At 51.8% G+C, this 19008-nt stretch overlaps 5 protein-coding genes across 10 annotated transcripts in view; 2 read left to right on the top strand and 3 right to left on the bottom strand.

The window, feature by feature from the left end:
• Positions 1–475: 475 nt before the first annotated feature.
• On the bottom strand, positions 476–14974 carry LOC117896252 (HEAT repeat-containing protein 5B). Of its 6 annotated transcripts, none has more exons than XM_034804427.1 (8): positions 14824–14974; positions 9433–9846; positions 7733–9370; positions 7399–7672; positions 7220–7252; positions 2441–6194; positions 1496–1516; positions 476–1106 (listed from the first exon to the last, which is right to left on the bottom strand). In XM_034804427.1, exons 2-8 carry the CDS (start codon positions 9768–9770, stop codon positions 778–780), a joined length of 6387 nt encoding a protein of 2128 aa, XP_034660318.1. In that variant the 5' UTR covers positions 9771–9846; positions 14824–14974; the 3' UTR covers positions 476–777. The 6 variants fall into 6 exon arrangements, with proteins under 6 accessions (XP_034660318.1, XP_034660313.1, XP_034660315.1 ...); XM_034804422.1 differs by lacking the exon at positions 14824–14974 and adding an exon at positions 11751–12157; XM_034804424.1 differs by lacking the exons at positions 7220–7252; positions 14824–14974 and adding an exon at positions 11751–12157.
• LOC117896257 lies at positions 12675–13946 on the bottom strand. Its single transcript, XM_034804448.1, has one exon. The coding sequence runs from the start codon at positions 13719–13721 to the stop codon at positions 12753–12755; it is 969 nt and encodes a 322-aa protein (XP_034660339.1). The 5' UTR covers positions 13722–13946; the 3' UTR covers positions 12675–12752.
• Positions 14975–15023: 49 nt separating the features above from the next.
• On the top strand, positions 15024–16176 carry LOC117896258 (probable 18S rRNA (guanine-N(7))-methyltransferase). The gene is made up of 4 exons (XM_034804449.1): positions 15024–15170; positions 15233–15270; positions 15323–15888; positions 15954–16176. Exons 1-4 carry the CDS (start codon positions 15132–15134, stop codon positions 16142–16144), a joined length of 834 nt encoding a protein of 277 aa, XP_034660340.1. The 5' UTR covers positions 15024–15131; the 3' UTR covers positions 16145–16176.
• Positions 16177–16202: 26 nt separating this feature from the next.
• Positions 16203–17053, bottom strand: LOC117896261 (dnaJ homolog subfamily C member 30, mitochondrial). The gene has a single exon (XM_034804451.1). The coding sequence runs from the start codon at positions 16952–16954 to the stop codon at positions 16244–16246; it is 711 nt and encodes a 236-aa protein (XP_034660342.1). The 5' UTR covers positions 16955–17053; the 3' UTR covers positions 16203–16243.
• A 47-nt stretch (positions 17054–17100) lies between these two features.
• The window catches only part of LOC117896256 (protein unc-45 homolog B), a 19438-nt gene continuing 17530 nt past the window's right edge, over positions 17101–19008 (top strand). Inside the window, exons 1-2 of the mRNA XM_034804447.1 lie at positions 17101–18638; positions 18703–19008. The exon at positions 18703–19008 is cut by the window's right edge and continues 1262 nt beyond it. Coding sequence (XP_034660338.1) covers positions 17363–18638; positions 18703–19008 — 1582 coding nt within the window. The 5' untranslated portion in view covers positions 17101–17362. The remainder of the gene's footprint in view (positions 18639–18702) is intronic.

Raw genomic sequence — 19008 nt, 5'->3', positions numbered from 1 at the left:
GATTGCACTATCGATACATCGTTGTGTTTGCTACACATGTATTGCAAGGAAAGAATTTGGATGCGCGTCGCACCTTGAATACCCTTGGTATTCGTCGAATTTTTCGAGTCATCCATATTTCGAAATTCTTATTGGATTATAAATATCAATCGGATATAAGGAAAATAAAAAGAAATCGTTCTTTGGAAATCGTAAGGCACCTCAGTGTCAAACACTCTTACAATTTCTAAGGTATAGGCTTGTTCGATTTTGTTCGGACGTTTCGCTGGTAAAAAACATTATTTGTCGTGAATGATGTAGGTTAATGGATAATGTTACTTGTTTGCATTGTATCTGGGTACTGTCAAAAGCTTTCCTCCACCGAGCCTCCCCGCTAAAACGAAACACATCTTTTAGATGACTTGTCCCTGCAGCTTGCCACTTCCACTACCATTGCAGGAGGACTTAAGCAAACACATTGAAGGAGAAGGAGTTGTTGCCTTTATAAGTTTATTGTTTACTTTATATCGCATCGTATGTATATTACTCATTATAATAGCTAACAAATATAATTTATAAAGTTGTAGGTACTTTCATCGCGTGTTTGAGTGTGGTGTGTCTGTTTATAGTAAGAGTACATATAGCCAAAAAAAGATCAAATGCACAGCTCCAGGGATAATGCACGTGTTGATAATTTGCATTGCAAAGCATTTTCTGTAGCAGACTGTATGTAGATCTAATAGAGCACAAATAAGCATTGCATTAGCAGCTGGAACTGATGGCGATACGCGTTCATGTTCATTGGAAGTTGCTAAAGTCCGTCTTCAGCTTGATGGTCGGCTTCTGTGGCTTGGCCAGCAGACCGTTCCTCTGGGCTTCCGATGCCTTCTGGGCAATGTTAATTGACTGCTGCTGGCTGCGTATGGCTGCCTCCAGTTTCTGGCGCAACTCCGGGGTCTGACCCATCAGTGCCTTGAACTCCTGCGGATATTTCGGTCCAATCTTGAGCAGCCATTGCAGGGCCTGCTCGTGCAGTTGTCGCTGGTACTTGGCTACGCCTCTCAGCCGGCTGGGATCGGCCAGGAAACCAATCAGTACAGGCACCAGCAACGTCAGCATTTGTATGTCTGTGAATATGTCAGAGAATGTGGATTAATATTGTTTGAATGCTTGAAGAGGACACTGAACATTTGTCCTATGCAACAAGTACGACCCCATTGGGTCCCAGCTATCCACAATACAAATACGAACGACCATTGAACATGCAACAATTAAAGCGTGATTCCGTCTGTGTACAGCATCTACAGCTATTCGTTCCACATCAACTATTCTATGGGTTTGTGCAATAGCATTCAGTGTGCAATAAGAGTACAATGTGTTTCCGAACTGATAGACAGGATTCATATACTCATAGCAATATTCCAGTTATTTCAACTGCCTTACAGTTCGGAAACGCAATGTGGGTAGGGGGTGGCATGAAACATGTGCATTCTTTTGATCGTGCTCTTTCATTTACCTTGTAGCAAGTTCATGTTTCCTAACGGTTTGAAATTGGGTTTAGTTTTAGTTGTTTTTTGATTTTGTAATTTGTGTGTTGTAAATGATTTGTGAATTGATTAAAAAGAGAAGAGACGGAGAGAAGAGAGCAAATATATAATAACCGAATCTCTTTTTCTTGTCTCGCAATGTGCTGTTATATTATAATTATTTTGTTTGGCTGCATTCAAATAGAGAGATAGAGAGAGAGTGAGAGAACAAGATGGCGCCGCTTAACGGCAAATGCAAATGTTGATGGGAAATGCTGATGCCGGTCAAGGGGTAGTGTCAACTAGATGGGGAAGGAATGCAGTTATCACGATTCGCATTGAATAGCAAGCTATACACTATGCAGAGGGTGTCCTGTTCTAAAAACGAAAATGTAAGATCTAGCGAAACGAAAACGTACAAATATTTATGTACATTTCTGTGTACACCCTAAGCTGATTAGAAACTAATTAAAACTAAAGTTTAATGATAATAAAAGGGCATTGGTTGAATTGATAATTATAAGAGGAATGGAAATAAACCGCACTGTTTCTATACACTTAAATCAGACGAATTATCTAAAAATCTCTTCTCAAAGTTTTCCATCTATTCTGCCGTGTTCCATTTAATTATTTTTTCTACCAACAAGCACTAAAATCGATATTGTTATAATTTCTTTTATAAACGAATAATCGCCAGGCCCTAGTAAATAGTTAAAAATGCAAGAAACTCCCTATGTTAGGGGTCTGTAACGATTAGTTAGTATTGATCCTAGCAGTTCATGCCAAAAACATGAAAAATAATTATTTTTTTCAACCAGAAGAGAAAATGGTCCAGCCCAGACGAAAGCTCGCCATGATTGAATAAACAGGAATGCCCCAATTTAAGAGAGTAGATCCAACAGCTGTTATTAGAGAGCTTATTTGAGATAACTTACGGTGCTGTGGCTCGGCCAGATCGATCAGCTGCTCCACTGTGACAATGCTCTCCAGGGTGACTTGAAGCTCCAGTTCGCTGGTCGGCGTCTTGCTGGACTCCGCGTACAGGGACTCGATGATGCGCGGGGCCAGGGCATGGATGTAGGGGGTGGCGGTCTTCAGCTCCGCTTTGGCGAAGATTGAGCGCGTGGTCTCGATGCATTTCAGCTTGACCGACAGGTGCTCCGACTGCAAACACTGCCGGAAGTGGTTGATGCAGGGATACTGCAGTGAGGGCGCCGCCACCACGGAGGCTGGAGTGTGGAGAATGAAGACGGCGATGGCCAGCAGCATGGTGACCTCGTCCACCTTGCGCTCCTCGTTGTCGCCGGCCGTCTTGGTGAGATCTATGACCGTGGCTAGAGCGCTCTGCAGCAGCTGCTGCCAGTCCTCCGCGGTGTCCGGCTGCCGCGACCACCGATGCACACAGACCGAGCGCAGGCACTGCAGGGCGGCCTGCACGGCACTGGTGTTGGCCAGGATGCTGCTGTCTATGGCCGACTTGTTGGCTATCTCCTTGACGATGCTGGTGGTCATGTACAGGATGGTGGGCAGAATGGTGAGGGCTCCCCGTGGCGTGCAGAGATCCAGCAGCTGCTCGACGCACTGCAGACCACTTGCCACCAGCAGGCCACTGTCGTCGCTCAGCACGGAGAAGAAGGAGGCGGTGGAGTTGAACTTGGCGTAGGCGTAGTCCAACTGCAGGCCCCCCGCACCACTCTGCTTGGTGGGGTTCATGCTCGGTATTTGGCGCACGAACAGGCACAGGCACACCTCCAGCACGGCGTACACGTGCGAGCTGCCGGGCTGCATCGAGTTGTCCTCGCCCAGCTGCAGGCTGTCCTCGGCATTGGCGTTGTCGTCACGCCTGCTGTCCAGATCCTCGCGCGCCGCCTGTATGGTCTGCTTGAGGATCTCCACACACAGCAGTTGGACCAGCAGCTCGTCGCGCGTCAGAATCTGGCGATGCAGCACGTGGCACAGTTCGATGGTCAGCGCTCGGTCCTTGATCAACTGCTGGCGCGCCCAGGTGGAGTCGAAGATGCTGTGCAGCGAGCGCAGGCAGCTGACAATGTTCTTGGGCTTCTCCGAGCTGCGCATGCTGCACAGCGCCTCCATGCAGATGCCGAATATCATGTGGAAGCGATCCGCCGAGAGGGAGCCGTGCGTTATATGATTGTTGTTGGACTCCGTCGATGAGCTGGCGGCCGTGTCCTGGTGCCGGGCAAAGCCCTCGTCGCGCAGCCACAGGGCCGAGGCATACAGCAGCGGGGGCCAGCTGGTCATGTAGTGCGGCTTCGAGGAGTTGATGGTGTCCGTGGTGTAGAAGGCGCCGCCGTCGTGCGGCAGCTGCGACTGAAACTCGGCTGGCAGCAGCAGCAGCGCGTGGTCCTTCATGGCGTTCAGCCAGTGAGTGGACAGATTATGTAGCTCCGGCTGCACCAGCCCCAGCAGACTCTCGCCTCGGCTGTCGGGTGTGGGATCCGGATCCACTTCCGCGTCCGCTTCCACTGCAGTTAGGGACTGGAGCGTCTGCTGCGACTGCAGCGAGAGGAGGGAGGCCGGCGCCTTGCCGTTGCCCATCATGGCCACTATGTAGACCTCGGCCCAGGCCTTGAGGATGCTCAGCTTCTCCAGCGTGGCCATGGACTCGTTGTACAGCTGAGTGCTGTTCGTCTTCGTGTACAGCTTGCTGAGGGAGCTCACGAGCAGCTGGTGGACGCGCCTCAGGTCGCTGATGTCCCGCGCCACTCCCGATCCGATCCACGCGGAGCACACCTCACAGGCGGCGGCCGTCACGTGGGAGGGCGTGTCTGTGGCAAAGGCGGGACGCAGGGCGGCCCCCACCTGGGCCTGGAACTGCTCGAGCAGCAGGTGGCCGGGAAATTCGGGCTCGGGGACGTTGGCGAAGCGATCGATGATCTCCTGGAGGGTGCGCAGTCCCTCCAGCCGCAGCTGGTCCGAGTCGGAGGTGGCCGCCATGAAGGACATGCGAATGAGCTCCGCCAGGTGGAGGATGAGGTAGTCGCCGCGTGACTTGATCATCTGCTGCTCCTTGGCCTGCAGCAGGTCGAAGTGCATGGGACTGGAGGCCTCGCAGCTGGAGATGATGCGCCGGACGCAGTGTGAGGCGAAGACTCGCGTGGGCCAGCGGGGCTGTACGGCCGGATGGGTGGAGGTGTTCTCCTCCGCCCTGTACTCGGTCACATCGTCGGCATACTCCTCCTCCTCGTCGTCGTCCTCCTCCTGCCCCGACGTGTGCTCCTTGTTCGCGTGCTCTCCCCCTGTGGGTGGACTATCCTCGGCCAGGCCTCCCTCCACGGCCACCGTGAGCACATTCTTGCAGAGACTCAGCCAGGAGCTGAGGTTATCCGCCGCCAGCATTTGCAGCATGGAGGTCAAGGTGTCGTGAATGTTCTTTAGCATCTCGGCATCCGTTTCGGTGTCCAGCATCGAGAAGAGCAGCCCCGGCAGCCCGTACTCCGTGAGCACCAGATCCGGGCACTGCTCCGGGCTTATGGTGAGCGCCAGCTCGCACACTTCCTTTGCCTCGCGATGCGCCAGCTGACGCAGACAGGAGACTGCCGCCTTTCGCAGGATGAAGTAGTTGCTGGCGAGCATCTTGACCAGCGTCGGCACCAGCGAGTCCAGCTGCAGCGACTTGCAGGCAAACAGATGCAGCTGTTGCAGACACCCAATCGCCTCGGCCTGCACCAGGGGATCAGCGTGCGCCTGCAGCAGGGCGGCCGAGCAGAGGAAGGAGCCGCGCATGGCAGAGACTCCGGCAGCATTGCCCTGCAGCTCCGGTCCCACGGTGGTGATCAGCGCATTGACCACACGGCCCACACACTGGTGCACATCCACGTGGGCATGGGGAACGCTGAGCAGCAGCTTGAGGGACATCGTGAGCGCCGCCTCCACATAGCCGCGGAACATGGGACCGCCGGAGTCGGCGATCTGGGCCAGGGCGTACAGTGACCAGACCTGCACCACCGGCGAGGCACTGTCCTGGGCCAGGGCCAGCAGAATGGACACGCTGGTGCTGAGATGCTGCGAGGAGCCCATGCCGCCCACATAGCGATGCAGGCAGCCCAGCGCGTGCGAGTGTCCCGTGCGTGTGACCACATCCCTCGCTGACTTCAGCTTGTCGAAGCTGTTCTGGGCCAACTCGGCGGTGAAGTGCGAGTCGCCCACGACCTGTGCCAGCCTTCCCAGAGCCTCGCCACCCGCACAGCGTATGGTGGAGTTGGCGCTGGTCAGCGAGGCGACAATTAGGGCTGTGGCACTCCTCCGCACATCCTCCTGGCCGAGGCTCGTCTTGCTGTCCGTCAGATTCTTCAGCGCGCACAGCAGTGCCGTGAAGATGTTCATCTGCACCGCCTCCTGGCGGCTGCTCTTCGCCTGCTTGATGCACTCGCCAAAGTGCTCCAGCATCTGCAGCCGATGCTTGTTCGCCACCTTCGGGAAGATGGTGCCGTACAGCGTCACGGACATGTCGATCACAGCCACGCCCAGCGGCAGGGGGCCGGGACACTGCTGTGCCTTGTTGATCAGCTGCAAGTTTCCGGAGCCGCTGCCTCCAGAGTTTCCAGCGCCATGACCAGAATTGCTGCTGCTGCCGCCGCTGTTTTCATGCGCATACCAATTGGGGCGGTACAGGCAGCAGGGATCGTGCTCCAGGGCCCCCGAGCCAGCCGCACTGTTCGGCTGCAGCTAATGGAACAGAAACAGAGTGGGTCATTAGTTACAGTGGTTTTGATTCCCGAATTTAACAACAAAAGAAAGCAAACTTAACAGAAGCTATTATTTTATGAGAAAATCAAAACAAAATTTGCGACCGGTTTACTCTACGCATCGCTAATAGAAGAAGCATAGTAATTGGTTCATTCCGTTCAATTGTGGGACAATTTTACACCGAATCACCTAATTTTCTCATTGCATTGCCCACTGTAGAGGAATACTGTTACATGCATACATACACACGGAACCGTTATCTATTCCACGCCTTTTCTTCTTTCGTTTACATTAAGCTACTCACACGCTCTAGCTCTCACGATTTTTCGCTTTCGTTTGCTGTCGCCCGGCAGCAGCACCAAGCTGCGCTCGCGCTCTGTTTCTTCTTATCTTTTGCTTTAGTTTTGAAGGTGGTTTTAGTCGATGCATCTGACTCACTGATTCATGTGTACGTGTGACGCTTACAATCTCATTTCACTCATACAATCTCAGTGATTCACAGAATATCAAATCGATTTGGATATTTTCGCGAGCTCAGGAGCTTTGAGCTTTTCAGCTCTCTCGTTCTGCCCTCATCTATGATCCAAGATGCATGTGTGTAAACAAAGCGTGCATCCTCACATACATTAAAGCTTTAAGCTTCGCTTGCATTTGCTCACTTACATTTGGAATCAGCTGCCCATAAACTAATCTTTGTACTAAATCGCCTTTAAAAATAGCCTTCCACTGAGTTTGTTTTGAAGCGATGATCTTAACTAATTATCTTCAACATATTCTTGAATAACTTGGTAAGAGGCCTGCCAAGGAAATACAGGTGTATTTCAATATTAAAGCGAAACAATTGCTGGTAAAGCAATGAGTTAGAAAAGCTTTGCGGAGGAGCATAATCTGGCGTCATGCAAAAAGAAAACTTTAAACACAAAACAAAAGAATTTGGATACGGAGATCCAAGAAACTATAAGCAAACGAATGAACACGTGCATCGATTGTCGCAATCCACTTACATGCTCGCCATCGACTTTGCGATTGGGTTCCATCTTTGGTGATGCATAATTACAGAGAGTAAAGGAGAAAGGGTTCAATGGAAAGAGATTTGTTAGCACACCAGGAACATAGGATTGATGCCCTACAACCTACAAGAAGCCCTACAGAAACCTCAGAAGATCCTGCATCGAAAACCCACCTGATCCTCGATGGTGCGATGGTTAGTCTCCTGAAGCCAGGTGCCCAGAATAATGGAATCATCGCCATGACAGAGCGTGCGCAGCAGCGAGTTGGTGGTGTTGGCTGCGTTGTCCGAGAGCGTGAACTCCGAGACGAGCATGCGAAGGAGATGAGTGTAGGAGGCCTCCAACGCATTCGGCGGCAGCAGCGTCAGCGTCTCGAAGAGGCGTAGACGAACCATGGCCGCCGGAGCCTTCAATTGGGTGCCATAGCTCTTGAGGACAGAGGCCAAACTGAGGGGAGAATTATGCATTATTTATTAGTTGCCCACAAAGATCTGGCTTTGTACTCACTTGACCAGCATGGCCAGAGCACTCTCGATGGGAGTGAGTAGCCGTCGGGTGATGTCCTCGCTGACCAGTTCCGGACAATTAAGCAGGAAGCTGTGCATCACAGAGAGGGCACCGGCACGACCCTCGAGTGTCACCTGCCAGGTGAAGGCGTCGCCGCGGGCCTTCTCCGACTCGAGCTCCTTGTTGGAGCGGGGGAAGGAGTTGCGCCACAGGAGCAGCATGCGCGGCAGCAGACCCTTGACCACCGGGGATCCTAGGGTCATGATGGCTCCGATCAACAGCCAGCCGGCCTGGGTGCGGTGCAGCGACATGCGGCTATTCTGGGAGGCGGAGCGCAGCAGCTCCTCGGCACAGTTGAAGACCACCTTGCCCTTGGTGTGGGGTATGCCCAGCGGGGAGTAGCGCACGCTGCCCAAAATGGCCGCAAGGGCGCAGCTGTAGCCGGCTATGGCCTCGGGGGAGGAGCGCATCTGCTCGATGGCCTCAATGAAGCGGTCGATGAGCGGCGTAATCTGACTAGGCACGGCCACGCAGCAGCAGCGCAGGCACCAGGCGGCCGCAAGTCGAGCGGCGGCGCACGGATGCACCAGCACCGCGCAGGTGGCGTCGATGGTCTGCAGGGACTGATCCCCAAGCAGATTCTGGGCCGTCGTGCCGAGGCAAATGAAGAGGGAGCTCAGCTCCTGGAGGGCGCACACGAGCAGGTGCTGGCTGAAGAGTGTCTCCTGGTTGGAGTCCTTGGCGTTCTCCGGATTGAAGTCGATCGAGTTCATCTGCTTGGCCACCAGGTGGATGAGCTCCTTGCAGGCGGCAGTCTGGGCCTTCTCCCCCAGCATCTTGCCGATTGTCGAGCGCAGAATGAAGTTGATGCACTTGCGCGAGTAGACGGCATCCACGTGCGAGCAGGCCGCCTTCGGATTGGCCACCAGATCCAGGACGTGGGCCAGGAAAACGCTCAACTGTCGCTCCAGCCAGACGCTGCCCATGAACTGGACAAACACCACGTACGCATGGGTGACGCCCACACGCACCTCTCGATTCACTCCGGAGGTGCCCTTGATGATCTCCCCGGTTCCCTTGAGGAAGGAGGCGCCGCCCCGCAGGAATCCCGACATCAGTATGCCCAACGCCTCGTCCAGCGACACCAGACGCTGCGTGGCTCCCTTGCCCGCCTGCAGGACAACCGTCTGATTGGCCTTCTTGTTGAGGGCCGCCTCCGCCAGCTGCTGTGTGTAGGCCAGGAGCGTGCCCAGCAGCTGGGCCACCGCACAGCGCACCTCGTAGTTGCTGCCGTCAAAGGCGCGAAAGCAGAGCGTGCCCAGACTCTCGAGCTCCGTTTGGTAGAGGAACGGCGCACTGTATATCATCTTGAGTATGCAGCGAGCGGCTGCCACGCGCACCGCCATCACTCGGTCGAGCAGGCAGTGCTTGGCCGCCTTGTAGATGTCCTTGTGTACGTTGGCAATGGCCGTGCCCATGCCGGCGCTCACCTTCTCCAGGGTGTGCATGATCTCGATGCGCGCCTGCGACTCGGCGTTCTTCAGGGTGCGTATAAGGATCTGGACAGTGTCCTCATAGGTTCTGCCCATCATCCTGCCCAGCTTCTCGTACATCGAGCCCAAGACGCAAATGGCAGCGCTGGAAAAGCGGAGGGAGGGAGTAGAATACGAATCAGAATATGAAATTATTGAGGAACTTACAGCTTGGTGGGCAGATAGCTGGGCGAATCATCCTTGTTCTTGAGTATGTCATTGCAGGCATTCACCGTATCGAAGAGCATGAAGGTGTCGCCCACCGAGAAGAGTGTGGCCAGTGCGCTGGCAATCAGCTTCCGCATGGGCGGGCCGGGTGCACCCTGGATGCGCTCGGTGAGCTGCTGCACCAACTTCTTCTGGTTGGCCTTGATCTCGTGCTTGGCCACATGGGGCAGCGACTTCTCCAAGTACCGCAGCCACTCCAGCTCGAACACCGGCCGCTTTGCCTCGGGCAGCTGCTTCATGGCCGCTTCATTGAGCGTCAGTGTGTGGGCGAGTTCCATTTCGTCGCGTGGTGTTGATGTTGATGCCTCCTCTGGTTGTTGTCCCCCCGTGGATGGAGCGGTGTGTATAAACGATCTGCAAAAGAGCGCAAGCAAAATATGTACATTAATTGTGGAATTTTTCGTTAATTAATTCATAAGAAATTGGATGATGTGGGAATGTCCATGGAACTTTGACCTTGATCCCACGATTCTTTATGCCTCATCGATGATCAAGCAGCTGCTAAAGCGATTCACACACAACATATTCACATTGATCGATAAAATGTAATAGTTTCATTTTTAAGTCCCCCCAAAGAGAGAAGTTTTCTTGTATCACAAATTGTCCACACAATTAGGTCATCGCAGCAAACAGATGTTGGAAGTGTGTAGAACTATTGGATACCCATTAATATAATTATTAAACTCCAAATTGAGTACACTGAATTGGGGTATTTCATGATAGCTATGAAAACGTTACAAAATTATTGAATACATATTTTTCAGAGAAGGGAAACACAGATCGAAAGGTGTGTACCAACACCAAACACCTTTTAAGTACAGGGTAACAGCAGTATGTTACGGAGCGGATAGAAAGAGAAAGGAAACAGAGATGAGATGCCTTCGAATTGTGTGGAAAAGCATGCATCACTCGTTCTATATACGTATGTGACGACGGGAGTGACGACTTCCATATGTGTACCTATCTGCCAAAGAAATATTCAAATATATTTGTGTTATATGCATATATCGGTGGCATACCACTTGGCACGCTTCAACGGAAGCTGCACCATTAACAGAAGCATGCCACCGACCCCGCCCCCCACAGATAGGATATAAAATGGGGCAACACCCACCCACCCACGCATATTTTCATTCAGCTTTCAGATAAGTATAGGAAAGAGCTGTCGCCTTGGGCTCGATAGCGCACACTGCCCATTGACATAGATGGGGACAAAGTCAAGAGGAGCCAAATTATTAATACGAAACAAAGACTTTTCCCTCGAAAAAATAAAAAGAAGAGTAACTGTAGGAAGGGGGACTGGCTGGGAGTGCCTCTTGGCCCCGTCATTGCTAGTACATGTACTACGAAATTACATATATCCGCCGGCTATGGGTAATGGGTATGTGCTGTGCCACAAAGAAAGACAATGGAAAGGATGGAAGGTTGGATGGTCGAGAGCAAAGGGGTAAAGTACTCCAAGCGGCATGGAATACCCTCTAGTGCATGCCATGGGTGAGAGCTGTTATAAACAGTGGAGAGCCTCTTCGCAGTCTTTTACTAAGTATTCTCTTTTGCAGCATTCAATTGTGCACCACGAGTCGAGAGTTAATGAGATGCATCTCTATAAAACAGAAATTATTATAGTCGATCTACCAAAGTAGAAGCGGAATTTGTAACTTGATAATATAAAGTGAGAAATTCGGAACTAACTTGCAACGAAATTTAAATTTATTAACCCCACAATACGAGTAGTTTTCTTTGAGATTTCCTAAGGGTATCAAGATTTTTGGTTAGCCCAAGGAGAATTGGCTTGGCTTACTGCTTTCCGTCTTTGTTGTCTTTAGCTTTTGTTTGCGGTCGCCTCAAGTGTCGCGTGTGCGGCGCACAGAAGGGGCACAGCAGTGAATGCAGAGGCCTGGCTCAGGAGGACCCCGAACTGCCAACAATTGACGTCTGCAGGCTAGAGTTACATAAGACGCTGCTGAGCTGCTGCTGCTGCTGCTACAACCCCCCACTGTCGCCAAGAATGAGGCACGGGCCTTAAAGGAAAACAAGTAAAACCTGTAAGGTGCAGCAGCATACAACAGGCCAGACCATAACAAAGCACAGAGAGAGGCTAGACGACATGCATGTCCACCTACAGGGTGTACAGGGTGTCTGTGTGTCGGGTGGCGGTTGGGTGGTGATTTCTTGACGGTAGTGGTGGGTTGCTTGACTTTTCCAACCTTCCTCCCTCCTACCTCTCTGTGTGTTGGATATTGTTGTTTTCCCCTTACCTGCGCGCCTCGTTGATAACTTTGCGCAGAAATTGCGGCGTGCGTGCAAAGTTAAGGTTTTCCATTTCGGTGATGCTTCACAGCATTCACAGCCGCCGAACAAACGAACAAACGAAAGAAAAGAAAACTTTCTTTGGCTGGGCCAATATGTTGTTGCCTTGCCTTGCCCGTTTGCCTGCAGGTTGCAACTTTCTCACAAATCAATAACTTCCTCTTTTCATCGCACACGGAACAAACGCAAACTTCAACCTTCAAGTCGGATGTCGATGGCTAGGCTTAGGAAATATGCATTTTTTATTTTCCTCTCCGCCGAATTTAATGTTTGCATCACTTAACGTTTAATGAATAAAAACAGCAAACGGCAAACAGAATAAACGAGATTAAACGCGAGCGTGGCGGTACTGCGGTGCTACGCGCAGAAAAACGGTAAATGAAATGAAATTGGAAGAGCGCGGACAAAGCAGCGCTTGCAAAAATAAAACCAACCCAACGCCAACCACCCATTGAGAGAGGAGAGAGCGTGGCAACCAAATGGAAGGGAGATAGCGCGAGAGAGCGAGAGCGTGCACTTGCGTGTGGTGGGCCGCAGAGCAGCTGATGGGAGAGTGCAACTGTAGAAACAGCAACAAATTGCCAATAATACATATGCACATATGTAATATCTTTTCCATCGATATTGGTAAAGAACATTTAATTGTTTTTGGACACTTTAAACCATTATATAAATATATTGTAAAAGCTTTATAGCTGAAGACGCTGCTGCAGTTCCCACAGAGGAAATTATTTAACTCATTTATTATAATTGATGATATTTGATTGCCCAGTAAAGCATGAAGCACGAATGCTTAGCTCATTTAGGAAGTATTTAGCAACGCGTGGTAAATTGCACCCAATTGGAATCCGAATTCCTAACGCCAACAGGGAGATTGCGCAAGGTTGTGGATGTGTGGGAGAGGCTAATAGGTTCCTCGACTTTATTATGGGTTTTAGTTGCGCTTAGGCTTAGGGTAAGAACTGCATGCTGGGTATAAAGGACAGCGCCTTGGAGGTGGGGCTATTGGGATTGCCCAGATCTTTGACAATGCCCTGGACACGTGCCACCACATCACTGCGCTGGATGTCACCGCGATCCAGCATTCTCTGGAACATCGTGTGCAGCTGCCTCGCCGCCGAGGCATTGGACAGCTCGGAAAGCTGCTCGAGCAGGTCCTCGGAGTAGCCCTCGTACTTGCTGAGATTGGCTGCCTTCGCGTCTCGCTTGAGCAGGTCGTAGACCAGCAGAAAGTCTACGTAGGGCTTGGTGGGCGGCACCCGCTTTTTGCCCGCCGTCGAAGTGGTGCTCCAGCGGTCCATGGCCGACTCAAAGTCGAAGGCCGCCCGCCCGTAGTTGTCGTCGTACAGGCGCAGGAAGTTGTCCAGCGACTCGACGTCGTTTGTAAAGTCATCATGCCGCACCTCGCTCTGAATGTCGCGTATCAGCGAGAGGGGCAGCTTGTCAAAGTCCGCATCATCTCCGATTTCATTGAAGAGGGCATGACCCTCGGGTGCCGGCTCTGGGGCGGGTGCAAACAGCGCCGGTCTGTGGGGTGGCGTGGGAGCTGAGGTGGGGCGCTCTGTGGTTGAAGTTCGTTGCGGTGTCTCCCACCAGCTGGGCGGTTGCCACCAGCCAGAGCCAGAACCCGAACCCGAGCCGACTGGACGCCGGGTTGTGGTTTTCGGTTTGATGGCCGTGGGCGTGGGCTTGGGGGGTAATGGTGTCGTGGAGCTGCCGCCATTGGCTTCCATGTCCGAGCCATTTGCGTTGAATGGCGGCTCTATGGTGGTGCTGGAAAGCGGCTCGTACTGCAGCAGATCGATGTAGTAGGCCAGGGCCTGCATGGAGGCGGGCAGATAGCTGGTCAGCAGACTGGCAGGCTCTGCCGGGCTCAAGAGGAGCACCAGCAGTAACGTCAGCGTTAAGCAACTGCGCATTATGCTGGAGGAAGTATCTTTCTTTGACCGTTTGACCGGGAAACGTTTTGATCTGGGGAGCTTTGGGCGAACAACTGAAACCGCTTCCCAGCAGCCGCGAGCTTCGATGGGTAGTTCTCGGTATCTGTATCTGGTTTCCAAAATGGATGCTCTCGGGGTTTCTTTTTTGGCAAACTTGTTGAGCCCAGAGGCCAGCGACCGCGTTTGTCGCTGGTTCCGTCAATTTTGTAACCGTCGGAGAGTTGTTCTTGGAAAGAGTGAAAGATGTTCCGTTGCCAAAAAAAAAGAAAGAACCTGTTTTCCAAGAAAGGTGCCTGCCCTGCCTCATAAATATGCAAAAAACGCACACAAGCGTCCAGTAAATAAACCTGAATTGGTTTTTTGTTGTCTTATTTGTTTGGATAAGGCCCAATATATGTAACTTCAATCGAAGGAAATGCAAGTTTCGAGTCTTGAGTGCAGTTTTATTCGCACTGCGAAAGTTTGAGAGTGATTGATCGAGTGTCAAATAAAAGCGCCCTATCAAAAAAGCTTCCTGTCAAAACAGAGAGCAACACAAAGATAGAGAGAGAGAGAGTAACAGAGTGAGTACCTGCCAGAGAAGCTAAACATTAACCTGTTGTTGTTATTTATCTCTGAAGATTGTTGTTTGTTGTTCCGTTCCCGTGAGCATAGAAGAGTTTTCGCTTTTTTTTGAGGCAGCCACAAAACGGCACAAGGTAAACGGGTCACTATAACGGGTTTCGACTGCAAATTGTGTCACTAGTCTTCTTGAGCACGCCTAACGGCTTGAAACTATCCACACACACAGCCAGACACACGTACTAGGAATACATACACACATACATAAACCGTGGCTTTTGTAGACTTGCTTTGCATTTTCACCTGCAGCTAATTAGCATTAGCAATAGTCATACGTATTGGGTGGAGCATCACAAAAAATCGAACACCACACAGATAAGAATATACACTCTGGTGCCGCTGTCTGTCGCAGTGTCTCAAATGTAGACGACAACTCCCACACACATCACATCCACACCCACAGCTTAATGCAAATGCTGTCATTGCACGAAAATTTATAAACTTTAACCGCACAACTCACCGTTTCACTTAAGGTGCCTGCACGTGTCACTCGTTTTCCACTTATCACATATTTACTACACTCAATTTAAATCACAAATCGCATTTTCCACAAGTTTTCTACGAAAATTCACTACGAACTGATACTGATATGATATGTGTGTTTGTGTACGATAAATCAAACCGATAGCGATAAGTGCGCACATGTCGGCGCATACCTGTGATTGGCAACGACCAGCTGTTTAATCGTTGCACGTGTATTATTTTGGTTTTGAATTTTTGCTGGTTTATGATTTAAAGTGTGGTTTATTAGTTAAAATATCATTGAAAATGGCTAGAAGACCAGAGCATTCAGCACCACCAGAAATAGTAAGCAAATATAAGGCAGTTCAATCAGATCCATCGCTAACTTATTCTTTACCCCCTTGCAGTTCTACAACGACAATGAGGCAAAGAAATATTCAACAAAGTAAGTTGCTTCGACTGCACACAGAATATGAACTAATTTCGGCTTACTCCAGCACTCGCATCATCGAAATTCAAGTGGAAATGGCCGAGCGGGCCCTGGAACTGCTGGCCTTTCCCGACGACGATGAATCGCGCTTCATTTTGGACATTGGCTGTGGGTCTGGTCTGTCGGGCAGCGTTCTGGAGGACAGCGAACACATGTGGATCGGCATAGACATATCCAAGTCGATGCTAGACATTGCCGTCGAGAGGGAGGTGGCCGGTGATGTGATACTGGGGGACATGGGCGAGGGAATGCCCTTCAGGCCGGGCACTTTCGATGGCGCGATCTCAATTTCGGCGCTCCAGTGGCTCTGCAATGCCGACAAATCCTACCACAATCCACACAAACGTTTGCTCAAGTTCTTCACCACACTCTTCTCCTGCCTCACGCGAACGGCCCGAGCCGTTTTCCAGTTCTACCCGGAGAACTCCGATCAGATCGAAATGGTCACATCGCAGGCCATGAAGGCCGGCTTCTACGGCGGGCTGGTGGTGGACTATCCCAATTCTGCCAAGGCCAAGAAATACTACTTGGTGCTGATGACGGGCGGTGCGGCTGAGCTGCCGAAGGCTTTGGGTAAGTATCTGCCATGCGGCATTCAACCCACACCCGCCTTGAGCTTGGCTTTTTTCCTGTTCCAGGTGCATCGGCGGAGGAAGAGCGTCGTGTGAACTACATAAAGAAGCGCGATGCGTGCCGCGATGCCCGTGGCAAGGCCCCGAAGAAATCACGAGACTGGATTTTGGCCAAGAAGGAGCGCAGACGTCGCCAGGGCTTGGAGACCCGTCCGGACACAAAGTACACGGCACGCAAACGTACAGGAAAATTTTGATTAAAGAGATCCCGTGCGAGTCTTACACACAATTTGCATATTATTTATTTAAACATTTAAGCATTATATACTATATACACTGTGGACTAGAGCATCTGGCTATGGCTTCCCCCCCGTGGTGCTGGTGGTTGCTGGTAGCCCCGACTGTTGCTGCTCCATTTCCCGCCTGTGCCGCTCTTCGGCTCTTTGCTTTGGAGTATCGTAGGAACTCTCGGAGAGAAACATCAGGTAAATGGCCACACTGGCAAAAATGAAGGCCAGCATTACAACATCCGTCTGGGTGGAGACTCGGGAGTTCTCCTTCTGCGTCTTTAGGCGATCGTACTTGGCCTGCGCTGCTTGGCGGCGATCGAATGACTTTCCGTAATGATTTCTTGACCATTCGTCGAAATTGTAGATGGGCGTCCGGCCCTCGGAGTCGGCTACTTTGGACTTCTGAAAGCGGGACTTGTAAAACTTTGTCTCGGGGTCGTCCTCCACCACGGGCTCGGGCGCATCGTGGATGTCCTGGGCATATTGTGCTCCGGCTGTGTGAACTATTCCCTTGTCGTAGAGTCGACGCAGTCGGTAGTTACCCAGCACCTCGTACGCCTGATTGATGTCACGAAACTTCTTGGCTGCGCTGTCGCTGCCCTGATTCTTGTCCGGATGATAGAGCATCGACAGCTTGTAGTAGGCGGCCTTGATTTCATTTTGAGTGGACCTCTTCCCAATGCCAAGGGCATCGTAGTAGTTCAGTTGCCATGAGCTGCAGGTTGTGTGGAGATTGCGTGAGAGTTGTCGCCAGAGCAGTTGGCCATGCTGAAACATGGCTCTAGGCTTTGTTTATACGCTATTCTTTTCGTTTGTTATATCACAAAAAAAGTCCAAAACAAATCGCATCGATAGACCGATAGATGTCCGCGTCCCAAGCTGACTGCCAAACAGCTGTGTCGGCGGCTTCCGGCGAATGTCACCCTGTTGCAACTATTTTGGTTTTGAATTTATTTATATATAGAATAGAACCATTTGGTTGAAATTTTCTTCACAGCGTGCTTTATTTTCCCGCTAGCGTGCCTTTATCTGTGTGTGTATCTCGCCGTGTGAATGATCGAGAAGTTTCTGGCTATTGAAAATTAGGCCAGAAGGTACGAGAAATCGTGAATCATTTGTGATTAGCCATATAAAAGACGATCAGTGCAGATCAGATCCTTATTTAATTCAGAAAATTGTATAACTATGACAAACACCATAAGCAACGACGAAGCCTCGGCCGGCAGCCACAAAGACAAAGGCAACGAGGCCTTTAAGGGCTCCCAGTGGGCCGAGGCAGTGAAGCATTACAGCAACGCCATCAAGCTCGGGAGCGGCCACAAGGAGCTGCCGGTGTTCTACAAGAACCGTGCAGCTGCCTACCTGAAGCTGGAAAAGTTCGAGAAGGCGGCCGAGGATTGCACAGAGTCACTCAAGCTGATGCCCAACGACCCAAAGGCGCTGTTCCGGCGCGCCCAGGCCTACGAATCGCTGGAGAAGTTCGAGGAGGCGTACCACGACGCCACGGCTCTGTTCAAGGCCGATCCGGGCAACAAGACGGTGCAGCCCATGCTGCAGCGATTGCATGTGATTGTCCAGGAGCGTGTGGCGCGCAATGCCAAACTCTCGACCAAGGTCAAGAAGATGATGGACCTGACCTTCGACCTGGCCTCGCCCCTAGAGAAGCGTCGCTCGGCGGCCAACAATCTGGTGGTGCTGGCCAAGGAGGCCACCGGCGCTGAGCTGCTCTACAAGGAGCACTGCGTGACCAAGGTGGCAACGCTGGCCAAAGTGGAGAAGGATCCGGAGATCTACATAAATATGGTGTACGTGGTGGCCGCGCTCTGCGAGAACAGCGTGGAGCGCACCAAGGGCGTGCTCACGGAGCTGGGTGTGCCCTGGTTTATGCGTGTCCTCGACCAGAAGCACGAGGAGTGCGTGGCCACGGCCCAGTACTGCCTGCAGACCATCATCAACGCACTGTCCGGGCTGAAGAACAAGGCGGACTCGAAGCCGGACAAGGAGCTCTGCTCGAAGAACAACCGGGAGATCGACACGCTGCTCACCTGCCTGGTGTACAGCATCACGGATCGCACCATTTCGGGCCCAGCTCGCGATGCCGTCATAGAGCTGCTCACCAGAAATATTCACTACTCGGCGCTGGAGTGGGCCGAGCGACTGGTGGAGATTCGCGGCCTGTGCCGCCTGCTGGAGGTGTGCTCGGAGCTGGAGGACTACAAGTACGAGAGTGCCATGGAGATAACCTCCTCCACCTCGACGATTGCCTCGGTCTGCCTGGCCAGGGTCTACGAGAACATGTACTATGACGAGGCCAAGTTGCGCTTTGCGGACCAGATCGATGAGTTCATCAAGGACAAGCTGCTCTCGCCCGATATGGAGTCCAAGGTGCGAGTCATCGTGACCATAACGGCCTTGCTGAGCGGTCCCCTGGATGTGGGCAACCAAATCATCGCCAGAGAGGGTGAGTCTTAGGGCTGTCCAGACTGCGTTTGCGCAACTCAACTGACAATCGACCCTTTTTGTAGGCATTCTGCAGATGATTTTGGCCATGGCCACCACTGAGGATGAGCTGCAGCAGCGTGTGGCATGCGAGTGCCTGATAGCCGCCTCCTCCAAGAAGGACAAGGCCAAGGCTCTCTCCGAGAATGGCGTGGACATACTCAAGCGGCTGTACCACTCCAAAAACGATGCCATCCGAGTGCGCGCCCTGGTGGGGCTGTGCAAACTGGGCAGCTACGGTGGCGGGGATGCGGCTATCCGGCCGTTTGGCGACGGGGCAGCCCTCAAGCTGGCCGAGGCGTGTCGCCGTTTCCTGATCAAGCCCGGCAAGG

This window comes from Drosophila subobscura, chromosome O, assembly GCF_008121235.1.
Source record: "Drosophila subobscura isolate 14011-0131.10 chromosome O, UCBerk_Dsub_1.0, whole genome shotgun sequence".
NCBI lineage: Eukaryota > Metazoa > Arthropoda > Insecta > Diptera > Drosophilidae > Drosophila > Drosophila subobscura.
Note: the sequence above shows the minus strand (reverse complement) of the source record. Positions and strands in the feature narration are given on the sequence as shown.

What these genes read in the sequence shown, in the direction of transcription:
- LOC117896261 (XM_034804451.1), bottom strand. Translation starts at nt 16,954, where the DNA reads ATGTTTCAGCATGGCCAACTGCTCTGGCGACAACTCTCACGCAATCTC.
- LOC117896252 (XM_034804422.1), bottom strand. Translation starts at nt 11,815, where the DNA reads ATGGAAAACCTTAACTTTGCACGCACGCCGCAATTTCTGCGCAAAGTT. An exon ending in AGCTATCTGCCCACCAAGCT is followed by an intron (nt 9,371 to 9,432) that starts GTAAGTTCCTCA and finishes CCGCTTTTCCAG; the next exon opens with CGCTGCCATTTGCGTCTTGG. An exon ending in AAACATGAACTTGCTACAAG is followed by an intron (nt 1,107 to 1,495) that starts GTAAATGAAAGA and finishes ACATATTCACAG; the next exon opens with ACATACAAATGCTGACGTTG.
- LOC117896258 (XM_034804449.1), top strand. Translation starts at nt 15,132, where the DNA reads ATGGCTAGAAGACCAGAGCATTCAGCACCACCAGAAATA. An exon ending in ATTCAGCACCACCAGAAATA is followed by an intron (nt 15,171 to 15,232) that starts GTAAGCAAATAT and finishes ACCCCCTTGCAG; the next exon opens with TTCTACAACGACAATGAGGC. An exon ending in GCAAAGAAATATTCAACAAA is followed by an intron (nt 15,271 to 15,322) that starts GTAAGTTGCTTC and finishes GGCTTACTCCAG; the next exon opens with CACTCGCATCATCGAAATTC.
- LOC117896257 (XM_034804448.1), bottom strand. Translation starts at nt 13,721, where the DNA reads ATGCGCAGTTGCTTAACGCTGACGTTACTGCTGGTGCTCCTCTTGAGC.